General features: G+C 40.7%; 1 protein-coding gene across 4 annotated transcripts in view; it reads left to right on the forward strand.

Moving 5' to 3' along the window:
- Nucleotides 1-19,976, forward strand: part of ppp1r1b (protein phosphatase 1, regulatory (inhibitor) subunit 1B) — a 30,468-nt gene that overhangs the window by 5,298 nt on the left and 5,194 nt on the right. The window contains exons 1-3 of one of the 4 annotated variants that reach the window (XM_086289820.1): nt 2,021-2,529; nt 18,091-18,180; nt 19,212-19,287. In XM_086289820.1, coding sequence (XP_086145946.1) covers nt 2,416-2,529; nt 18,091-18,180; nt 19,212-19,287 — 280 coding nt within the window. In that variant the 5' untranslated portion in view covers nt 2,021-2,415. Of the gene's footprint in view, nt 1-2,020; nt 2,530-18,090; nt 18,181-19,211; nt 19,288-19,976 lie in introns of those variants that run through there. The other 3 variants (XM_086289817.1, XM_086289818.1, XM_086289819.1) reach the window with 3 other exon arrangements.

The following is a 19,976-nucleotide window of genomic DNA, read 5'->3' on the forward strand; positions in this document are numbered from 1 at the left end:
AAATGGATTAAGCTGCAAATTAAAACCTGAGTTCAGTAGATTACATGGATATTTGTTTGAAGTAAGATGCACCATTGGTCATGTCCATGCTGTCATCCAGTGCAAGTAGGCATTGGGTGGGACTCTTACACTAGAAGTAGGAGGACATATTTTAAGAGGGCCTTGTGCTATCTCATGCCCCATCATTGACAGACATTTGGTACTCAGTTACAGTAGCTGGACTTCTTTAAAGGTTGTGCCTCTTTTACCTATCTTTTAACTCTTTTTAGCAGTGTAGCATGAGAAAAAGGAGGATGTAAATGAAGTGAAACAAAACATTTAAAACGACTTCACTTGTAGGTTTTCAGGCACTGCACAAAAGAGAGGCCTCTTTGTCTTGCTGTTACTAATGGTACTGATCTGACAGAGGCTAATTAGAGCTTTCCTGTAATGGCCGTATTATAGTTCTGAGGAATGCCTGCAAAGCATTCCTTCATATTTGTACAGAGACCAAGTTGAGTCCCAAATCTGTGTCTTATTTGCTATGACGAGAACAAAGGCACTGAAGTGCACCTGTATTTATTACATTTGGTCAAATGTGCCTTTCAAGCTCTAGTAAACCTCCCTGATATATAAAGTATGCTTCATGTCACTCTGCAATGGGGCTATCTTTTAAGCATAAAGAAAAATCTCTGTTTGATCATTGCCTCATTGTCGATTTGAACTACTCAATCTCTGGATTCATTAAAAGTTGGAATCTGTACCTTGTAGTAAACTAGACATTTACACAGACCCTTTTACACAGTCTTTATAAAATAAATAAATAAATACAATTGTGCAATCCCCCTGAACACACTACAAGTTATGCAACCACTCTGGAACAAAATCAAATAGCAGTGCATTACTGAAATTTCTTTAGAAGCACTCAGCAACATCTGAGACAATCTGTATGTACTCTATTTTTTCATAAACCTCAAATCGCGACCTTTTGGGACTTCATGTAGCAGATGAAGATAATAATCCACTAATGAGTTGCATCTTGCAGGCATGTGGAGGTGGTGCTTTGCTTTGAACAGAAGTGGCTTTGTAGCAGGGTCCAACACTCAGGCAAACCCTTGAAAATGCAATATGCATTCTGGCAAGTTCATTTTGTTCTTACCAGCAGGATAAACACTCAGTTTACTCTTTTTCTTTCAGACTCTGTAGATGCAGTCCCCAAGTGCCATATATACCTTGACCTTCTTTGTTATGGCCACAAAGTCCCTCCAGCCCCTTGTGCACTTCCTATTCCTCCTCCACTATCACCAACACTATAGCTGACTCCTTCATTCCAGCCTATGCCAAAGCCCAACTCTGTCCTGAGGCCAAATCCACTCCTCTCCACTGTCCAAATCCCTCTGCCATGTGAGTGAAATAACAGCAAGGCCCTGAAAATAACACTGACGCTGTCCTCTTTTCCCTGTATGTCACCACAATGTCTTCCCCCTCTCTCATTCTCACTTGTATCTTCTCCATGTTTGTCATCTAAAGATCACTATGTCCCATTCACTCTAAATCATACAAGCCAAGGTTGTGATAAGTTTTATCTTATTTGGCATACATTTACTTGTTTTTTTCACTGAGATCCAATCAAGCTTTTGACAGAAGGACATCCTGAGTATTTCTCTCTGACAATCGTGGTACTTTCCCTGACTGCTATCAGTCATATGGTCATAGCATTACATACAACACCGCCTGTAAATCCAGTAATGTCGGTGGCATCGGCTTAGCAGCAGGATCCCTCTGTACATTCCTCCTGCATACGGCACGTATCACTCTCCTCTTGTTTATCTCTCCTTGCACTCCCTGCCACCCTCATCTCCCATCATAAATCTCTCACATATAGAGGCCAAAAGAGGCTCAGCTGATGTGATGAGATTACTATTTTTTTCTGATTACAAATCAACTTCAGCTTAAATAGGTAGAAAAAAGCGTTGCCCACCCTCCACCCCTTGTCACGTCTTCTTTTCCCTCCTCCCCATTTACTGTGACTCCTCCCTCTCCCTGAATATCTCCACCTTCTTTTGGTCACTGGCCCCTCCCCTCCACTCTCTATCCACCCACTTCGCTCCCTCACAGCCAGATCTAAGGACATGCCTCATTCACTCCTGCTGCACAGGTTTAAAGGGACTGCAAACAGGGAAAGAGTGAAACCCAGAGAAGTGTAGGGGGATTTTAGCAGCTGCAGGAGAGCAAAAGAGGTGAAAAAAAGTCTTTTCACTTTTTCTAAGAGAGGTAGAAATAGAGAGAGATTGTGAAGGAGTGAAGCAAGAGAAAGAAGAAAAGTCTTCAGGACTGGGACTACCCAGGAGTGGGAGGTTCCTCTTGGAGGTTATAGAGATTTCCAGCTGCTTCCTCTCCTCTCTGCTGGGAGTCAGACCTCCAGGATCCAGAGCCATGGAGCCCTCTGTGTCACCCGAGGTCGAGGGGGAGCCCAAGGAGAGGAAGAAGATCCAGTTTGCTGTGCCAGCCAATGCACCCACCAACCTGGATCCACGGCAAGTGGAGATGGTGAGCAGGCGCTGGTCAGGTTACTGTATGGCCCATAAGGACAAGTTCTGTTTGTGTTTCTGAATATTCACTATTGGAGTTTAACAGATGAATTTCTCTTTGGTAGTTTCCCATCCAAATACCATTCCCTCATACAAATACAGAGGCCACATTGTTTGTTGGATTCTGTACATGCAATGGCAAAATTTCTCTCTTCACAGCATCTTCTCTCTGCAAGTTTTCTCTCTGCTTTGTGTCACTTTGACAGCTTTGCAATAGAAAGATAAATTTGATTGCTGTGTTAGACACTGTTGAGAAATTTTGATGACATTTCCCTCTCTTCGTTTTGGTTTCCTCTTGAGATTAGTGCCTTGTTGCTGCCTCATGTCATCCTGACCTGTTTAAAACTGTGACATTGATACAAAAGTCATTATCTTCTGTTTCACGCCAGCTTTGCTCCTTCTGTGACATTTTGTTTGTAAAAAACATATTTTAGTCCTTGGCTGTTTGGCACCTTCTCTGACCTTTGAGATAAGCTTTTGCTAGTAATATCCTTTAGTCCTCTTTTACCACAGCGCTATCTTATCACCGACTCAGCAATGCCTGCATTTTTCTGTGGAAGTTTTTATGCTCATTTTTCATGGGACAACTGAGATCTCTCCTTTTGGCGCTAATGTCGGTGGCTCTTATTTTAGATCTGGGATAAGTGGGCCAAAGTAGAAACTGTTTAGTATCTTAGAATGATCGAGGACAGCGACTCATTTCTCATGAGGGCTTGATGAGAGAAAGGTTGGGAGGACAAGTGTGAGATGTTCTATATGAAGGAAGGGAAAGAGACAAAGATACAAAGCCTGATCTTTACCTGTCTGGGGTCAGCTCCCATAGTGTCTGCCCCTGTTTCACTGCTTGCAAAATAGAGGCTTTTAATAAAGAACAGTGATCTCTGATAACACTTTGTCATTACCCTGGCTGATTGCACTTAACTTTCACGAGTTTATTTGGAGATTGTGCTGAATTTCCTCCATGTTTTTTGTCTTATCTCATGTTCTCATGTATCTCTGCTACAGGATACATTTTTAAAATGGAAAATTTTCACAGCACTTCATAAGACTTTTACTTAAAAATAAATATAAACACGTGCTGTCCTCCTTCCCCTCTAATTCTCTTTCTCCCTTATGCCCTGCCACCATGCTATGATCCTTATCACCTCTTCCAAGAAACCACAGGATACCAATCTGGCATATGTGGGCTACGCCCTCATTTAAAAAAAAAAAAATCCTTATTTTATTGCTCAATATTCAAAGTACAATCACGTATTTTTAGGGTTATTTGCTGGCTTTATTCTCCCAGCCAGACCCTGGGCTTCACCTTCAAATAGGGAATGTGGGTTGAAACTTCTACGTCATATTAATACTACCACATCTTTTCAGTCAAGCTTCCATGTCAGGCTTCTAATTTATTTCCCCCTTCTAATTTGGTCTTTGTCTGTACTAGTTGGAGATTTGTTCTCACTAGTTCAGGATTTTGGTGTACTAGTTAAACAAAAACTCTTTAGTTACCTTTTCAGCAAGCACAAGCTGTATATAGAGGATGGACGTAGCTTCTGGGTATGAAAAGCCAGTAGTTAAGTGGCTTAAAGTTTATGGTCTAAATCTCTAGCTTGAAGTCTTATTTAATACAGCATGATGATCATTTTGTAAATTATGGCTGTATTTGGCGATAAATAGATAATAAACAGCATATGTTTTACGTCATGGCTACTTCATGAAAAGGTTGCTACCATTAGAGCCTGCAGTGTGTCAGTTTCTCAGTCAAGTATACTGTTCACTCAACAAAGCTGTTATTCAAAAGCTAAGAGGAAAGTTTGCTAAATACTCAGTTTGCAGTTTCAAAACAGACCTCAAAAACCAATGAGCAATGCCATAGTGGTTATGTCCTTCTTTCATAAACAGCTTACGTTAGCTCCAAGAGTCCATCTGTTACTAGTGATGCCCAGGTGGGCTGAATTTGTAACTCTTAAACTAAGTAATAGTTAACTAGTGATCTGCAAATTTTCTAACATGTTAATCTAATTATTATTATTAGAACTACTTAAGTACCAAGATTTTCAGCATTATGCCATTTGTGCATCAGCAACATAAAACCTTTTTGATGCTTTAGTGCCACTGATATGGATTCTGTTTCAAACAAGTTGGTTAGAAGTGCTGCTAGCTGACTTGTACATTTTTTGTAAATGACAAATTAGTGCAATGAAATCTTGAACCAGTTCTGGCAAGGCCAAAGAGCGGACTAGTGGGTAGAAAGTGTTGTGTGATGTGGAATAAATTCTCAAATGGCTTTCCCCATACAACCGTTTCAGAGGCATAGAATTAGAAAGCCTGGGGTCGGTGGTTTTATTTACTGTGCATGCAAATGGATGGATGCTGATAGTTAGAACAAGGAAGCAAATGAGCTGGTGGGGAGTATGAGAAACAGAGAGGGCATTCAGGAGAGAATGCGTGTTTATGTGTGTTTAAAAGCAGATAGCATCTACCAGTGGTGGATGGGATTCTCCAGGGACATGTGGGTGGGCAGGGGTAACAGTTAACGACACTCGTTTAATTCCCTTCCCCTCCCATAACAATTACTGTCGCCCACTAGTCCGACTTTGCTAATGAGTTGCAATACTATTCTTTGGAACTTGTTGCACAACCGGTAACATCTTACTGTTTGTTGCAATGGCATTTAAACCCCAAAACCACTATTGACTGAACTGCCTTGTTACTATGGTGACAAGCTGTCCAACTATGTCATTGAAAGCACCCCCACAGTTGGCATCTAAAAGGTCAACTTTAATGGATAGTTCTGTATATGTGATAGGTTGTTTACATAGGTAGAATTTCATTTTTTGGAGGTAAATGTGTGTGAATGCTCTTTGGTGACGGTTCCAAGCCTCCCACGCATGGAAATGTTACACATTTTGGGAGAATATAGCAGGTTTTGGAAATCCTTTAAAGGTGTAAGATGATTTTTTTTTGAACATTTCTCACCTGCTTGTTTACTCCAGAGGAATGTTTTTGCATCTGCAAGAGCCATTATAAATAGAAGTCAAATAACACTAACATAAAACCGTCCCTAGTTGACCCAGTTTGCATGCAGATTGTCTTGGTTTTATTTTGTCACATTTTCAGACACTAATTAGTTGTTTCTTCTTCAGTATGTTGAAGGTTCATGAAATTTTGTTTGTGGCACTGCACTGAAAAATTATTTTATTGATATAAACGTTTAACCTGTATTTTTCAGATCACTCAGATAAATTAAGTCATTTCTATGTGTCATCCAGACTTTCTAATTCCACCCCTTCCATCTTTAACCTCCTGACATTGATACTCAGTGCTGGTGCTACCATCACCAGTTCTGCTTTGGTATCTTTTTGGAACTACCCTATTGCATCCATTGGAGTGTGACTGTGGGAATGCTAGGATAAAACCTTTTAAGCATAGGAAAAGGTGCTTTTATTAATGCGTGTGTGTGAAAGGGTGAGAAAGAGTGCTATATAAGAACCAGTCCATTTTACTGTTGGACTGATTTGAGAATCAAACATTATGTACTGCAGAAGTTGGGAAGAAAATCCTGGGGGGCAGAATCTTTGAATCTACATGTGTTGGATTTTAATGTGATTGAATACCATAAAAATATATTTGTGTATTGAGGACACATTAAAAGCATAAGCACAGTCTTAGGTTTGAATCTAGACTGTGTGGTGTTTGCATGTTCTCCTCTTGTTTGTGTGTGTTATCTCTAGGTACTCCACCTTCCTCCCACATTTCAATCTAAATACATCTGCAGGCTGCTTCTGCAAATGATTACTTAATTTCTCATGGTAGCTCCTCACTTTAGCCCCAGCAGTTTTGTGGTGTTGCGCTGGTACCAGCTTTTGGGGCCAGTCTTTTTTTTAATGTTAATCAACGGATCTCAATCTGTTCTAGATTACGTACCAGCACCACATCGGAAAACAGGCACGATCTCCTTTATATGCTCTAAAAATACACAACTTTTAAAAGTCATTATTTTAGAATATTCTTCACATTAAGCGGTCAGGATTGACCCTGAAACATAACAGAGAGAGCACATGGCTGTGTTTACCATCACTAATGCCACTCCACAAAGGCACCAATCCTCCGTGCTTTGTAAATGATGTAAGGTAATGTGCATAATGGACAGAGATTAACGTCATGGCACAGCATCACTGATTCCCTTCAAGTCTGCCTCTCTGCCGCCTCAACAAGCAGATACATATCTCTGTGCTCTCCTCTTTCTTCACTCAGCCTGGTCCTGTTAGCTCATGCTGACCAGTTGAAGTGACAGGAAATGCATAACATGAAAGGGAATAACAAAGGCCTGGAAAGGGCATTTGGCGAAAGGCTTCTAACAGTAATCCAGTCCATATTAATCTATATTAAACGTCAAGGGTGTTATTGAGGGCATGATTTTCACTCACAGTTCCCTGATGATGATCTTCATACAATTCCTCATCCTCCCTAGCAAAGCCAACACCTATCGGCCCTCCAGTCCTCCCCTCATTCTTCCCAGTCCACTCTCTGGGTTAAACATCAAACAGTGACCTTTGGTGCAGTGAGTGTTTGCTGTCTAGGGGACTGTCAACATGCGCTCCCAGAAAGAACATCTTGCTGGATGCCACAAAGCATGCTGGGACTGGACAAGAGGGTGCAGTGATCTTTCCCTGCATGTGGAAAGCCAGGAATGCCACTGTGTTGGTTTTACTCACTCTTCCCAGTGACGCAGGCTGGTTCCTCTCCAGGCTGCCTGCCCGAAGCAATTTAATGATATTTGTGGTGGCAAAAAACTAATTGGTTAAGAAATTATTTTGAAAAGAAAAAAGAAAGATGAATTGCTTTGCTGAAACCACACATTATAATTGCAGTGTGGACACAATCAATGGGCTTCTGTCTACTAGGGGTTACGTATGTATGTGTTCCTCCCTGTTTTTGACAGTTGGGGCATTTTGAGTAGTTAATGACTCTGGAGGCCAACATATTATTCATGGCCTCTATCTGTTTATAGCAGTTTTGTCCAAATTTTTATTTAATTATTTATGCTTTTTCTGCTTTTTTTTTCTCCAAACAAAAACATAAAAAAGCAAAACAGTACAGCTTCTGTGTAAGAAAGCCATTACTGTGTTATTCTGAAAATCATGCTCTCTTAATGATGATATAACCCAAACAATTTATCACCTCCTCTTGGCTCCTGTGCTGTAGACCTGTGTAATGTGCAAACACTTAAAAAGTGTAAATATTGACTATGGGTAGAGTGATTTGCCACCTGATTACACAGTACATAGTGAGTTCAAAATATGCCATGATGCCCTCGGCAGCTCATGCATGTAAAACTCATAATGGAAGTTGCATGCTTGTAGTATTGCGGCACACTCCCTTAGACTTTCAACATTTTGGTCGATAAATCCCCCACTGTCTGCCAGTGCCATGTTCCAATCCAGTCACTAATTTTTCGCTTCAGGGATCATCTTTAATCAAACAGTGTCGGGCTGTGGCCAGGGAGTGAAAAGATACAGACTAGTGCATTCCCCTAATGTGCATTCGTGCATTTCCAAACACATATCCAAATTCTTGTCTAGCTGTAGCAGAGAAATCACAATGCACTGTGCAAGGATGTCTTTTAACCCTGCCCAGTACAGCAAAACAGTGGCCACATTTGTGATGAAAATTGAGGGATAGGATTAGAAGGGCAACAGTCGGGCAGCAGCAGGGACAGAAATCGAGGGTGGGGGATAAGAGATAGACAGGATCTGTGGGATGATCAGCGGTTGTCAGGATCTGAACCCTGCACTGCACCTTTTAGCTGGCTTTCCACCCCTCCTGATTTTGCTTTCAGGGTCAGTTGCTTTGTAGCTGGAGTCCCAGGACAGTCACACTGATATAAGCATATTCAGGGGACCACTGAAGCATGAATCAAAACAAATAGGATTGGTACCAATCCCTGTTTCATCAACACAGAGAAGACATAGCATTTTGTTATTGCTGCTCTATGAGTTGTAATCTCCGATTTTCAGGGCAGTAACTGAGACATTTTTTTTCCCAGCATTTATCTCCCTGCAACCTAATAAGCTTTGTACATGTTCAAGCTCTCAGTTATCTTCGGTGCATTTAGAAGGAAACCCCTAAAGCTAAAAGAAAGGATATGCAGAAAGATGACAGGAGATAGTCTGCTGGAAATGGAAACTAATATTTTGTAATGTCTCTTTTGTAACATGCTGTTCTGTGTAGATAGAGTTCAATTCCGGTAAATGGGTTACTTTAAGGAAGTAAATATTTAGAGCAAGCTTCTGCACATTTTTGTGGTATAATACAATAGGTTTTCTTTGAGAAACATAGATTATAGAAAATTATTTGAAGTAGCACTGTAGAGCTCTCCTCCAGATGCCACCTGGTTGTAGTTTTCAAGCTGTCATAGTACGATAAAAGCAAAAAGAAACAACAAAATAAATGGGGCACATGGGTAAGGAAATGCTGTTATATTTCACAGTAATATCATTTTTACTGAGATTATAGTAGGAATAGGAATAATAAAATAGGATTGTTGGTAACCTTTTCAGTAACTTCTATGTCATTTATCACGGGTGGTTACACGTGACTTTGCAGATGAGTAACTATAGCTGCTCTGCCCTCCATTTGTGCCAGCCTATTGACCTCTGCAACTGCAGAGGTCAATAGGCTGTCAGCTACATACTATGACACATCTGAATATGAGTGCATGAACAAAAGTGGAATTTTCCTGTGATTGTAGGCTGTTGGCAATGTTACTTTCTCTATGAAAGCTTTGATTGGCACCTTCCCAGTTGTGGGTTGTGGCCTGGCAGGGGGCTTCCTGACACTCATCAGCCAGTGGCGCAGTATTTGTACTGTGATGGTAAACCAGCAGTCTCTGGAACAACAAGCCAGCCGTTATCAGCAGCTAATTACATAAATGCTGGGGGGCACTGTGAGAGAGAGAAGAAAGAGTGGGGCGAGTGGATGGTTGTCTGAGTATGATGTAATTCTGCCAGTGGGTGCAGGGTAATTACATTTTCTATTTGAGGGTCATTGGAGAACCCCTCCAGATGCTATCTGCTGCCCATCTGTTTATCCAGTTAGCCGGTGGTGGGGCCAAAGGTCATTGCAAAAGTGTTATGTGAATGCTGAGAAGCAATATGCAGCAGCCTCTCTGACTTATGGGAATTCACCGATCTGACAGAGCTGCAGCTGGGGTTGAAATTTGCGTAGCCTTGTCCTTGACCCCCTTTGAAACAGCTGGAAACTCAACAAGCGGGTGTTTCTCAGTGCAACCTTTTTAAAGCCCGCCAGCATTATCTGCTAGTAATTTTAAATAGTAAATCTTAATAAATAAGAATTAAAGAAAAAAGACAGAAAGGAAGAAATCCAGTGTAAATATCCTCACAGACAAAACGTTATGCACAGTTCTTGCATAAAGAATAACATAGATAAAAAAAAATCACACATTAAATCTTTATGGCAGAAATGATAAAATAGTCAAAAAAACACATGCACACATACCCACACACACGCGTGCACACACACACACACACACACACACACACACACACACACACACACACACACACACACACACACACACACACACACACAAAAGGGATCATTTTTCACCTTACTGTATTATTGACTTCAAATTGCCAGACTGCACTTAGAGCACCACATGGGGTTCTTCCATTTGTTTTTAAGAGGCTATCTCCAGGGGCATGACTGAGAGAAAAGGGCAACATCATGGCTTTGTTTAAATTAGTTGCCCTTCAGACTTTATATTCAGCTGAACATCAAATATGACCAAGAGAAAGGGAAGCTAATATTTTTACAGATACATTTAAGGTTGTATGATAGGGTCGTGTAAAAACTTGCTAAAGATAATAAAAAGTCATTCGTCATGTCGAATGACCAGCGGATAAACTCTCAGGTTGGTAATAAATGTATTACATGTATAAGAACAAGCGTCATGTTAACAAAAGATAGCCATACAGTAACTGTTATGCTTATTGTAGCTGTTAGCTAAAAACGGTAATTTAGCGTAGTTTGCCCTGAATTCAGCTTTGACAAACAAATATGATCGACTGTTTCTAGTAGAATTCCAAAGTTGTCATCTTGTACCCTCTCAGAGTACCCCCTCTGTATGCTTGCAGAGACCCCTACAGTAGGGAAACATGCAAAACGGTGTCCAAACCTTTGTATTTTAGCTTTATTTATGTCTTACACAGCATCCAACTCTTTAGCTAACTTAATAACTTTAGCTAAAGTGAATAGTTAGTCTAATTCATTAGTGCAGCATTACTGGATCACCTCTGTTTGAAGTGATATAATGTGATATACAACTATCACTGTGTTTAACTACCATAATAATTCTTAGGGTACTGAGTGCATGCTTAATTAATAAATTTTTTTTAAACACACTGCTCCATTACTATGTTTGACAGGCTGAAGTTGTCGGGTCACCTCCTAAATCGACCATCTTTTACAGGTGTTTTGTGCCAGAAATGGAGTGTCCACTGAAGACTCAAGATACTGAATCTCTACGCCTTGCCATTGATCCCTCTTGTGCCTTCATCTAGACAAGAGACATTAACTTAACCACTCTCATATGCTCTGTACCTACATCACCTTCCCTGACAGTCGTAGCTTGGCTCATCTGAGGGTGAAATTATAAGAATGTGTTATTTTGCAAAGTGCTCTCTAGTGTTCCTAAATAAAATATGGCATTGATGTCATTTCTTTTGAATTAATCCCTTCTTCTGAAATATAAGAACCTCTGCTGGTTTTAATGGCACTTTGGATTTCTTTACTTTCTGTTCCACTCCCAACCCCAAATAGATGCTGACAAGCTGCCACAGTAACATGGAAGAGGGAAAGACGTTGGAAAGGACTACTACAAATAAACCTAATGCCTAACAATGAAAAGTGTAAAATAAGAACAATAATAATAATAAAGATAAAAGATGAAGTAACAAGTTTTTAGTTTTTGTTTATTCCAAATGATCATCCAGATGTCTGTGACATGTGATGACAAACACCATAATGGAAGGCCTTAGTCATCACATGCTTAAACTCATCATATATTTTTGCATATGCTGAACAGGCAGTCAGACATGCTGTAACTGTGGGGTAGAAAACAGCATGAACACCATACGGCAGGGGTCTCAAACTCCAGTCCTCGAGGGCATGGAAAAGTTGCATGACACTTTGACCGTTGAGGACTGGAGTTTGAGACCCCTGTCATATGGAATATGACAGGTGTGGTTGAACTGCATGAAGACTCTGAAGTTTCTCTTCTCTTCTGGCAGGACAGGAATGTGGCCTTGTCCTGTGAGCCACTGTAAGGATGTACTTAGAGTAGAACTGGACTGTCACCGGCCTCAGGCTCTTCACCCTTTTTAAAGACAAAGTAGTCATTTAGATAAAATATTAGATATTGTTTACCTGTAAATGCACAAAGTAAATTTAGAAATGTTATTATTGTCAAGAGTGAACAAGCACTGATAGTGTAATCTACAGCTGTGGCCAAACGTTTAGAGAATGAGAAGTGTTGTTTGCTTATTTACAAAGTTTGCTGTTTCAGTGATAGTTGTATATCATATTATATCACTTCAAACAGAGGTGATCCAGTAATGCTGCACTAATGAATTAGACTAACTATTCACTTTAGCTAAAGTTATTAAGTTAGCTAAAGAGTTGGGATGCTGTGTTATGCTGGGCTTACACGGTGCGATTTTTGGCCCATTTTGAGCCGATTTTTGAGTCGTGCGACCGTTTTGGCGATCGGCCCGATTTTGGCCTTCATCGTGCGTCGTGCATCGTGTAGTATACGTGGGGTAACGAGAAGCGATTAACACCTCACGACCAGCTCCCGATCATCAATCGCTTGGTCGTGAGGGTGTCACCGCAGCTTCTCACACTGCGCACGCGCAAACACAAATGTCAGCGAAAAAGACGGCGCAGCACGGCAGTGCAGCGTGTGATCTGGACACAAGCGATGGAGGCACAACTTGTAGAACTATGGCAAGCTCACCCGAACCTTTTCGATGTGGCCTAACAAAATGATCACGACCACAACAACCGTGAAAATAGTTGGATCTACACTGCTGCTCAATCACAGCTGCCTGATCAATGTTTTTCATTAGAAATTTAGCAAAGTTGATGGTGGTGGTGTGTCTGTGTGAGTGAAAGACAGAGAGGGAGAGCGAGCAACAGAATTTCTCTTATAACCTTCATTTTATGGACGCACAGTGTGAGCACTCGGGTCGCATCAGAGCATCGGGCCGTATAGTGTGAGACCCTGCATCGTGACCTACGAACTTCTAACCCCTGCGAGTCAATCGTACAGTTTGAGCAGGAGCTGAATCGTGCGACTGAAAAAAATCGCACAGTGTCTGCCCAGCATAAGACATAAATAAAGCTAAAATACAAAGGTTTGGGCACCCTTTTGCATGTTTCCCTACTGTAGGGGTCTCTGCAAGCATACAGAGGGGGTACTCTGAGAGGGTCCAAGATGACAACTTTGGAATTCTACTAGAAACAGTCGATCATATTTGTTTGTCAAAGCTGAATTCAGGGCAAACTACGCTAAATTACCGTTTTTAGCTAACAGCTACAATAAGCATAACAGTTACTGTACGGCTATCTTTTGTTAACATGACGCTTGTTCTTATACATGTAATACATTTATTACCAACCTGAGAGTTTATCCGCTGGTCATTCGACATGACGAATGACTTCTGAAGTCTTAATTCAGCTCAAGATGCTGTAGATTCCCGTCGGTAACACTTTCGGTCCGCTAGTAAAACGTAGTTCTATTAATCTGCGCTTGAACCGGAACCGGATGTAAGTTCCAAAAAACTGAATTTTGGAACTGAAATTGAATTGTAGAACTGAAACTGAATGGTGAGAAGTGAAACTGAAATTATTCGAGAGCTGAATTTTTAAAGGATAAAATGCAGTTTCAAAGCAAATCAATTCATTTTCAAAATATAAAATTCAATTTCAATTTAGTGATGATCATTTTCAAACCATAAATTCAATTTCAAATTAGACTAATTCAAATTCAGTTTTCAAAAGCATTTATTCAAGTTACAATTCAGATTCAATCTGAGCAATTCAAATTCAAATTGAACTTATTCAAATTCAGTTTCTGATGGCACAGATTTCTGCCCATATTGGGGCCAGATCTGCACAGCAGACTCCTCTCGGGATACCCGACTATTAGCACTGGTGCAGAGTTTTAGAACCTTTCGGTTTTATCCCACAGGGACTCCTGTGATCTAGTTTATGCTGTCCTACTGAAACTGCTTTTTATAGACCCAGCCACAAGAGCACCAGCTTAGAGGTTGGTCTTTGGGGAGCAGACCCATATCAGCCCATCTGCATCCAGACTGCAATGGAGGAGAGTGCTGAGCTAACACACACATATTTGAACTCATTCAAAAACATGCAAAGTCAACACTTATCAGTGACTCAGTACTATATTGGCGTTACACCTGGGTACTATAGTGCTTTGTATCCTGTTAAACTTGGCAAGGTTATTTATATACACATGAAAAAAAATCTGTTGCACAGGTACACTTCATGTAAGAGCACAGCTTTAGCTGTAACCTCCTTATCTCCTCAATACTATGTGAGAAAAGTGCTTTTTTTTAAAAGAAAAGGTCACTTCAAAGAGGAAGTGGTTACGCTGTGTGCTAGCTCACGCACAGTCTATTCAGGTTTGCATAAACCAAATAAAATTATTTAAATTGTGAGAACATGGCTGTATGAGAAAGGGTAACTGCTGGGTGATAGTCTGACTTCATTCTCTTGACATTATCCTGAGTTCATATTTGAAAACAGCTTATAGAAACACCGGTACAAATAATTACGTTTAGCCTTCTGTTTGTATCTGCCACACAGTGCATTTGCAGGACATTAATCAAATTCAGCTTCAGATAAACTGAAACACCTTTATACGCTATGATCTATGAGCCAGTATTTTTATTGAGACAAAGCTCTTTGTGAAACCTAGTGGGGTGCTGCTGGCTCTTAGGGGAAGCCTGCAGGCATACACCTGTGGAGCTGCTGAAATGCCACTGCAGACGCCTGCTTAGAGTCCCTGAGTGAAAGTCCATTGCAGCTTGACTGATCTTGGTACAAAAACAATTGCTGCCAGTGGTGGAGTGTTGAGGAGATTGGGGGCAGGGGGTTTAGAAAAGCAGTGAAGGGAGGGGATAGAGGGATAAAGCGCTGGAGTAATCTCACATGCTTTGCCCTAGTGTTGCCATGAATGAGGAAGTCACATATGATATTATGTAACTCAGAGTGGAGTGGGTTTTAAGGTTGGAAAATTACTAGAGTCAATATGTATGCTTATGCATTGCCGGCATCACAAAACAACAGCAGGTCACCACCGCCACCACTGTCGGCATCACTTTGTGTACGTAAATGTGACAAATGTTTATAAACACTGTGATTTTTTTTTCATTACATGCATTGCAAACTGTGCCTCATGCTATAGGAGGTCTTCTGTTGTGTCGTGACATTTCATGAGACCACCATGCTGAGTGTTTAGATGACGAGCCCTTGGATAACAACCATTTACACACACACACACAAACACATGCATGCTGAGCACGAGAGCAGTTACTGGTAACTAGATCATCATATTATGCTTCACAGTGAAGTCACAGAGCAGTGAAGTTATCCCATTCAGTCATTTTATTGAGTGTGCATCAAGACATATCCTGTTTATCTCATCATTCCTACCTTAATCACCATTTGAGCAAATCTTTTCTTGAAGGAGCTGCCTCTTTCAGGGACAGTTATTGAGGTTAAAACTTTGGGGATCCTGATCTGGAGTTTAGAAAATATAATAATATAATACACCTTTCTCTTTGGCTTGGCCTTTCTCTTTTGTAAAAATAAGCTCGCATCACAGTAAAGAAACCAAAAAACAGGAGTGGGAACTAACAAAATATAACAAAGTAGTGGAAACATCCATTGCAGTCTCCCAAGATATTCTAATGGCTTACTTTAAATATGTCTTAAAAAACAGAAAATCTGAAAATATCCACTACTAATGATCTACTTTCCAATCCTTTTTTGTTGTTGGTATTTTTGTATAAAGATTGATATGGCAGTCAATAATTAACAAGCAGCTAATTGAATAATCAAGTAATTACAGTTAATAACCAAGAATCTGTTTGCAGAACCATCCGTATACCTTCCTGCTGGCCCTCCAATCTCAGTATAATCTAATAAATATATCACACAAATACACAAGCATACCAATAATCTGCTGGACTTGAATACAGTCCTCGCTTACGTCCCCAGGACTCGGGCACAGGCTTGGTCATGTCAACATCTGGTATTTTCTCTCTGTCTCTTGTGGCTCTCGGTTTGAAGCACCTCAGGCTGCCCTGCAAGGCAGTTAGCAGGTGTCATGCAGGCAGAGCCAGCAGGGTTCTTATCAACGTGAAGCCCCAGGCCTCCACACCTAACCAGGGGAGACACAGGGAAAGCGGAGGTGGGGTCAAAGGATGCTCTGTGGATGTTTTCCTCTTACACATCTAATGACAAAAAAGGAAACGGTTGACAAACCAGCAAACAAAAACACACTAATATGAGTCTGGTTATGACAGACTGGTGTTGAAAAGGAGAGGCGAACAGTGGATGAAGTTAATGTCACTGTCAAGGAATGAAAATCAGGATGGATGTGGAAGTAAACAGGATAGAGGAAGCAACGGATCGAGCAAGGAGGAAATGAGAGGAGAATGAGAGAAAGACAGATAGTGTGAGAGATCCAGGGGAAGCAGGAAAGCCTGAAGTTGCGTGATGAGATTAAAATGTGTGTCTGGTGATATAAATAAGGGTGAAATCCATGCTTGATTACTCCATGTCTTTGAATTTGACAGAGGCAGATTTCCACCACGTGGGCCGTGGAAGCCTCTGCTTTGGCAACATGCGCCTCGTTGTGATGACGCACACGACAGAAGAGAAACAAACACAAACACAACTCTCCGTATGGAGCCAGACTACTTAACTATATTCCTGCGATGTTATGTGATATAGTAAACAGCAGCACATAGGTTCATGTCATGGGCAAGGTTGGCTTGCTCCACAGAGGACATCTTTCAGCACCTGATTTGCCTGACTAATACCACTGCTTTTACCTTTTTAAAATGTGTTTTATATATTTTTTAAACATTTTTCCATTTATTTTTTCCATTTTATTTTATGCATTTGGGAATTGTGTAGATTTGTAGAAAATGTGAGCCAAAGATCTGAGCTGTGCACGTACATTTTCTCTATAAAGGCCCCGACACGTTCTGCTTAGCAAGGGAAAAATACTCTGAAAAGTAATACTCCACCCCAAACTTATCTTTTGATTATCAAACAGTCACTTCCTGTTTGCTTCTTAAAGGTTTACAGTCTGTTCCAACATAGGAAACAGAGACTGTGAATGTGAGCTTCAGTGTAAATTTACTTCAGTCATTGCCAAGTTTTGTGCTGAAAAAGAGTAGGAAAACATGCACAGAAACAAGCCTGTCTAGGTGGAAATTAATCATTTCTTTTAAGACAAATCAAAAATTCTGGTTATTTTTCTGATTAAATCTTATTAAAAAAAATAGTTTTAGAAGTTGTCCAATTATGTGCACCAGAATTCCAGGAGCTCAGTTTCAAATTGTCCATCGATATTTGCTTCATATATACTAACTGACTGACTGAGCTAAATGCACTTTTGTCTCTGTATACATGCAGGGCCCTGTGTTTTGTGCACTGGGTCAATGAGCCACATTGAGCACTTCTGGTGAGTGAATTTCCACAGACAGGCCATGATACTGTGGAGCTGTAGGCACAACTGTGCATTTGTTCCCAGGAACAGAGAGTTTGCTGTATACAGTGGCTCGTGCTGTAGAGGTGTAGCTCAGATCTGCACTTTGTCTGGCCCCGTTCTGCTTTTAGGCTGTCAGCTACCTGAATTAGGCCTCCAAGAAGCAGTCATTCGGAGTGGAAAAGGAGCGAGTGGATGGGAGTGTCTCGGCTGATTGCTGTGGTTCATTTAATCCCTTTTCTATGGACTCTCTGTTTGGGAGACTTCATATTTGCATGTTTGGTGCACACAGGTGCCAAAACATGTTTGTGTAAATGTGAGGAGAACATTCATTTCAAATAAAGCCTTTGTCAAAAGAATAATTTTCTTCTGTTTCACACCACAGAATTCTCTTTGTTTACTCTGTCTTTAAAATCTGAGGTTTCTAAATGATTCTTCTATTGCACCTGACTGTTGCGTGTACTCTGACGTGACCAGTACTGAACACTGAAAGTCACTGTTGGCTGCTGACCTGTCAAATAAATCTGAGGTAGGACTAATGAAGTCCTTGAGGGCCCAGCAATGCCCTTCACCAGCATAAACTGTCAACATAGGGATCCGTGTGATTGATATGGCTTTGTGCTGAGCATTATTAATAATATAGTGTTAGTCAGTTTTGTTATTCATTTATTTATGGCTGCCATTTGTGTTGTTTGTTCGCAGATCCGACGCCGGAGGCCAACACCCGCCACACTGTTCAGAGTAGCCGACCAGTCATCTCCTGAGGATGATCAGTCCACCCATCAGGTAAAGGTGAAGACAAAACACTTTTTTATATAAGTGTCTTTGTGCTCTCATCCATCCTCCTACATTAGATTTCAATCCTATTAACCACGTAACTACTTTACCTACAACATATAATTTACTTCATGCCATTATTTCACTGTCTAACAACATAATAATCCATTTTCCTTAATGACTCCACACACATTGAATCCTGTGTGTTGAGTTTGTGTTTAGCCACAGTTCAAACTCACCTTGAAATTTTAAAACTATTTGAGCACCAAGGTTAAAAAATATCTTGTTTACTTGATGTTGGTGAGATGAGGCTGAAAGCTTGAGTAAAATTCAGTGTAAGCAGGTTTGACGATAACACTTTTCACATTCTAGTGAAGATCCTGAAGATTAAGCATGGCACGAAGAGTTAAGAGAACTTGGGAAAACCAGCATGTAGTAGCATGTAGTGCTGACATTACTGAGTTGCAGACTGGACATCCAACAATTATACTGCATGCCTAGCCAATGTAAGATAATATAAGCAGGCACAATCATGACAAAACATGACACCTTGGGTTTAGAGATGTTAATGCTTGCATCAAAAACTGCAGTGTGTAAATAGCTGTTTGAAAATGCCATCCTTTATATTCTTAATGTTTTGGAACAAGGCTATTTTAAATTTGCATGCTTTCCCCTCGTTTTCCTCATGGTTATGTTTCTTCTAATGAAGAGGAACAGTTTGTCATTGCTCTCCAGTGTGTACCTACAAACTTCAAATCAGCTTCTGGCGTGTTTGGAAGCCAAAATTCCCCCAAAACAACTTGAATAACTAAGGAGAGGCCTCCAGAGTTACCACAAGAACTAAAAAAAGATTGCATCAGTCATGTAGGAGATATTTTGCATGCATGTTATGACTTTAGATCCCAATGAGGAAGTTGGTGTTTTAACTGAAATTTCAAATTATGTAATAAAATAAATATAGTGAATAAAACTTCCGAGGTGCCGATGCTTTGAGGACAGACTGACGAAGAATGTCATGATTAGTGGCTCGCTCTTTCTCTTCACAGTGGGTTGTAGGAGAGAATGGAGTCCTCAAACCAAAACGAGTTAATCCAAATGTGTATCAGCCGCCATCACTCAAAGGTTGGTACAAGCATTTGTGTTACAGGTGGTGGTTGTGTGTGTTGTGATTCATCCTTGTGTTTAAATCCTTTCTTTGTTTTACCGTGCTTCCCTGCAAGCATTTCTTACTTGCGTTCTAACGCCTTATAAAGGTGCATGTGACAGATGGGTGGATATGCAATAAAGGGGTTTCTTTTTTTTTCACTGCATGCGCGTGTGTGATATGCATAGTTGTGTTTCTGTTTGCTTCTGCCCTTATATTACACTCAGCAGCAGGGTCCATATATCTGTGTGTGACCAAAAGAGAAAGGGAGAAAGGGAGAGATTAGAGTGTGACAGCTGTGAGACACTGAGTGAGAGTCTAGGAAAGTCTGGATCATCCAGGATTACAGTCAGTTGTGTATACAGCTGTGGCGCACACGAACACACACATATAGGTGTGATTAAAATGCATACATGAACACAGACGTGCATTTTTCTATTGTGTCTTTGTTGCATGTGGTCAATAAGGAAGGTAAGTTTGTCGGTGGGGTTTCTTTTACTTTGGATTTGTGGGTGTGCGCTGCCACATGTCGAGTGATGATATAATGAGCCAGGAAGCCTTGTTCTGCATCTCAAATCTGCCCTTTATCAGCTCAGACGCAGAGTGAAAGAGAGAACTAACTCTATTATTTCTAGTTGCATAACCTATCTCAAGCTAAAAACTGACC

Source organism: Aulonocara sp. 'chitande type north' Nkhata Bay, linkage group LG4, assembly GCF_057382095.1.
Source record: "Aulonocara sp. 'chitande type north' Nkhata Bay isolate Kocher_YH1m ecotype deep benthic linkage group LG4, A_spYH_male_GT1.1, whole genome shotgun sequence".
NCBI classification, from domain to species: Eukaryota; Metazoa; Chordata; class Actinopteri; order Cichliformes; family Cichlidae; genus Aulonocara; species Aulonocara sp. 'chitande type north' Nkhata Bay.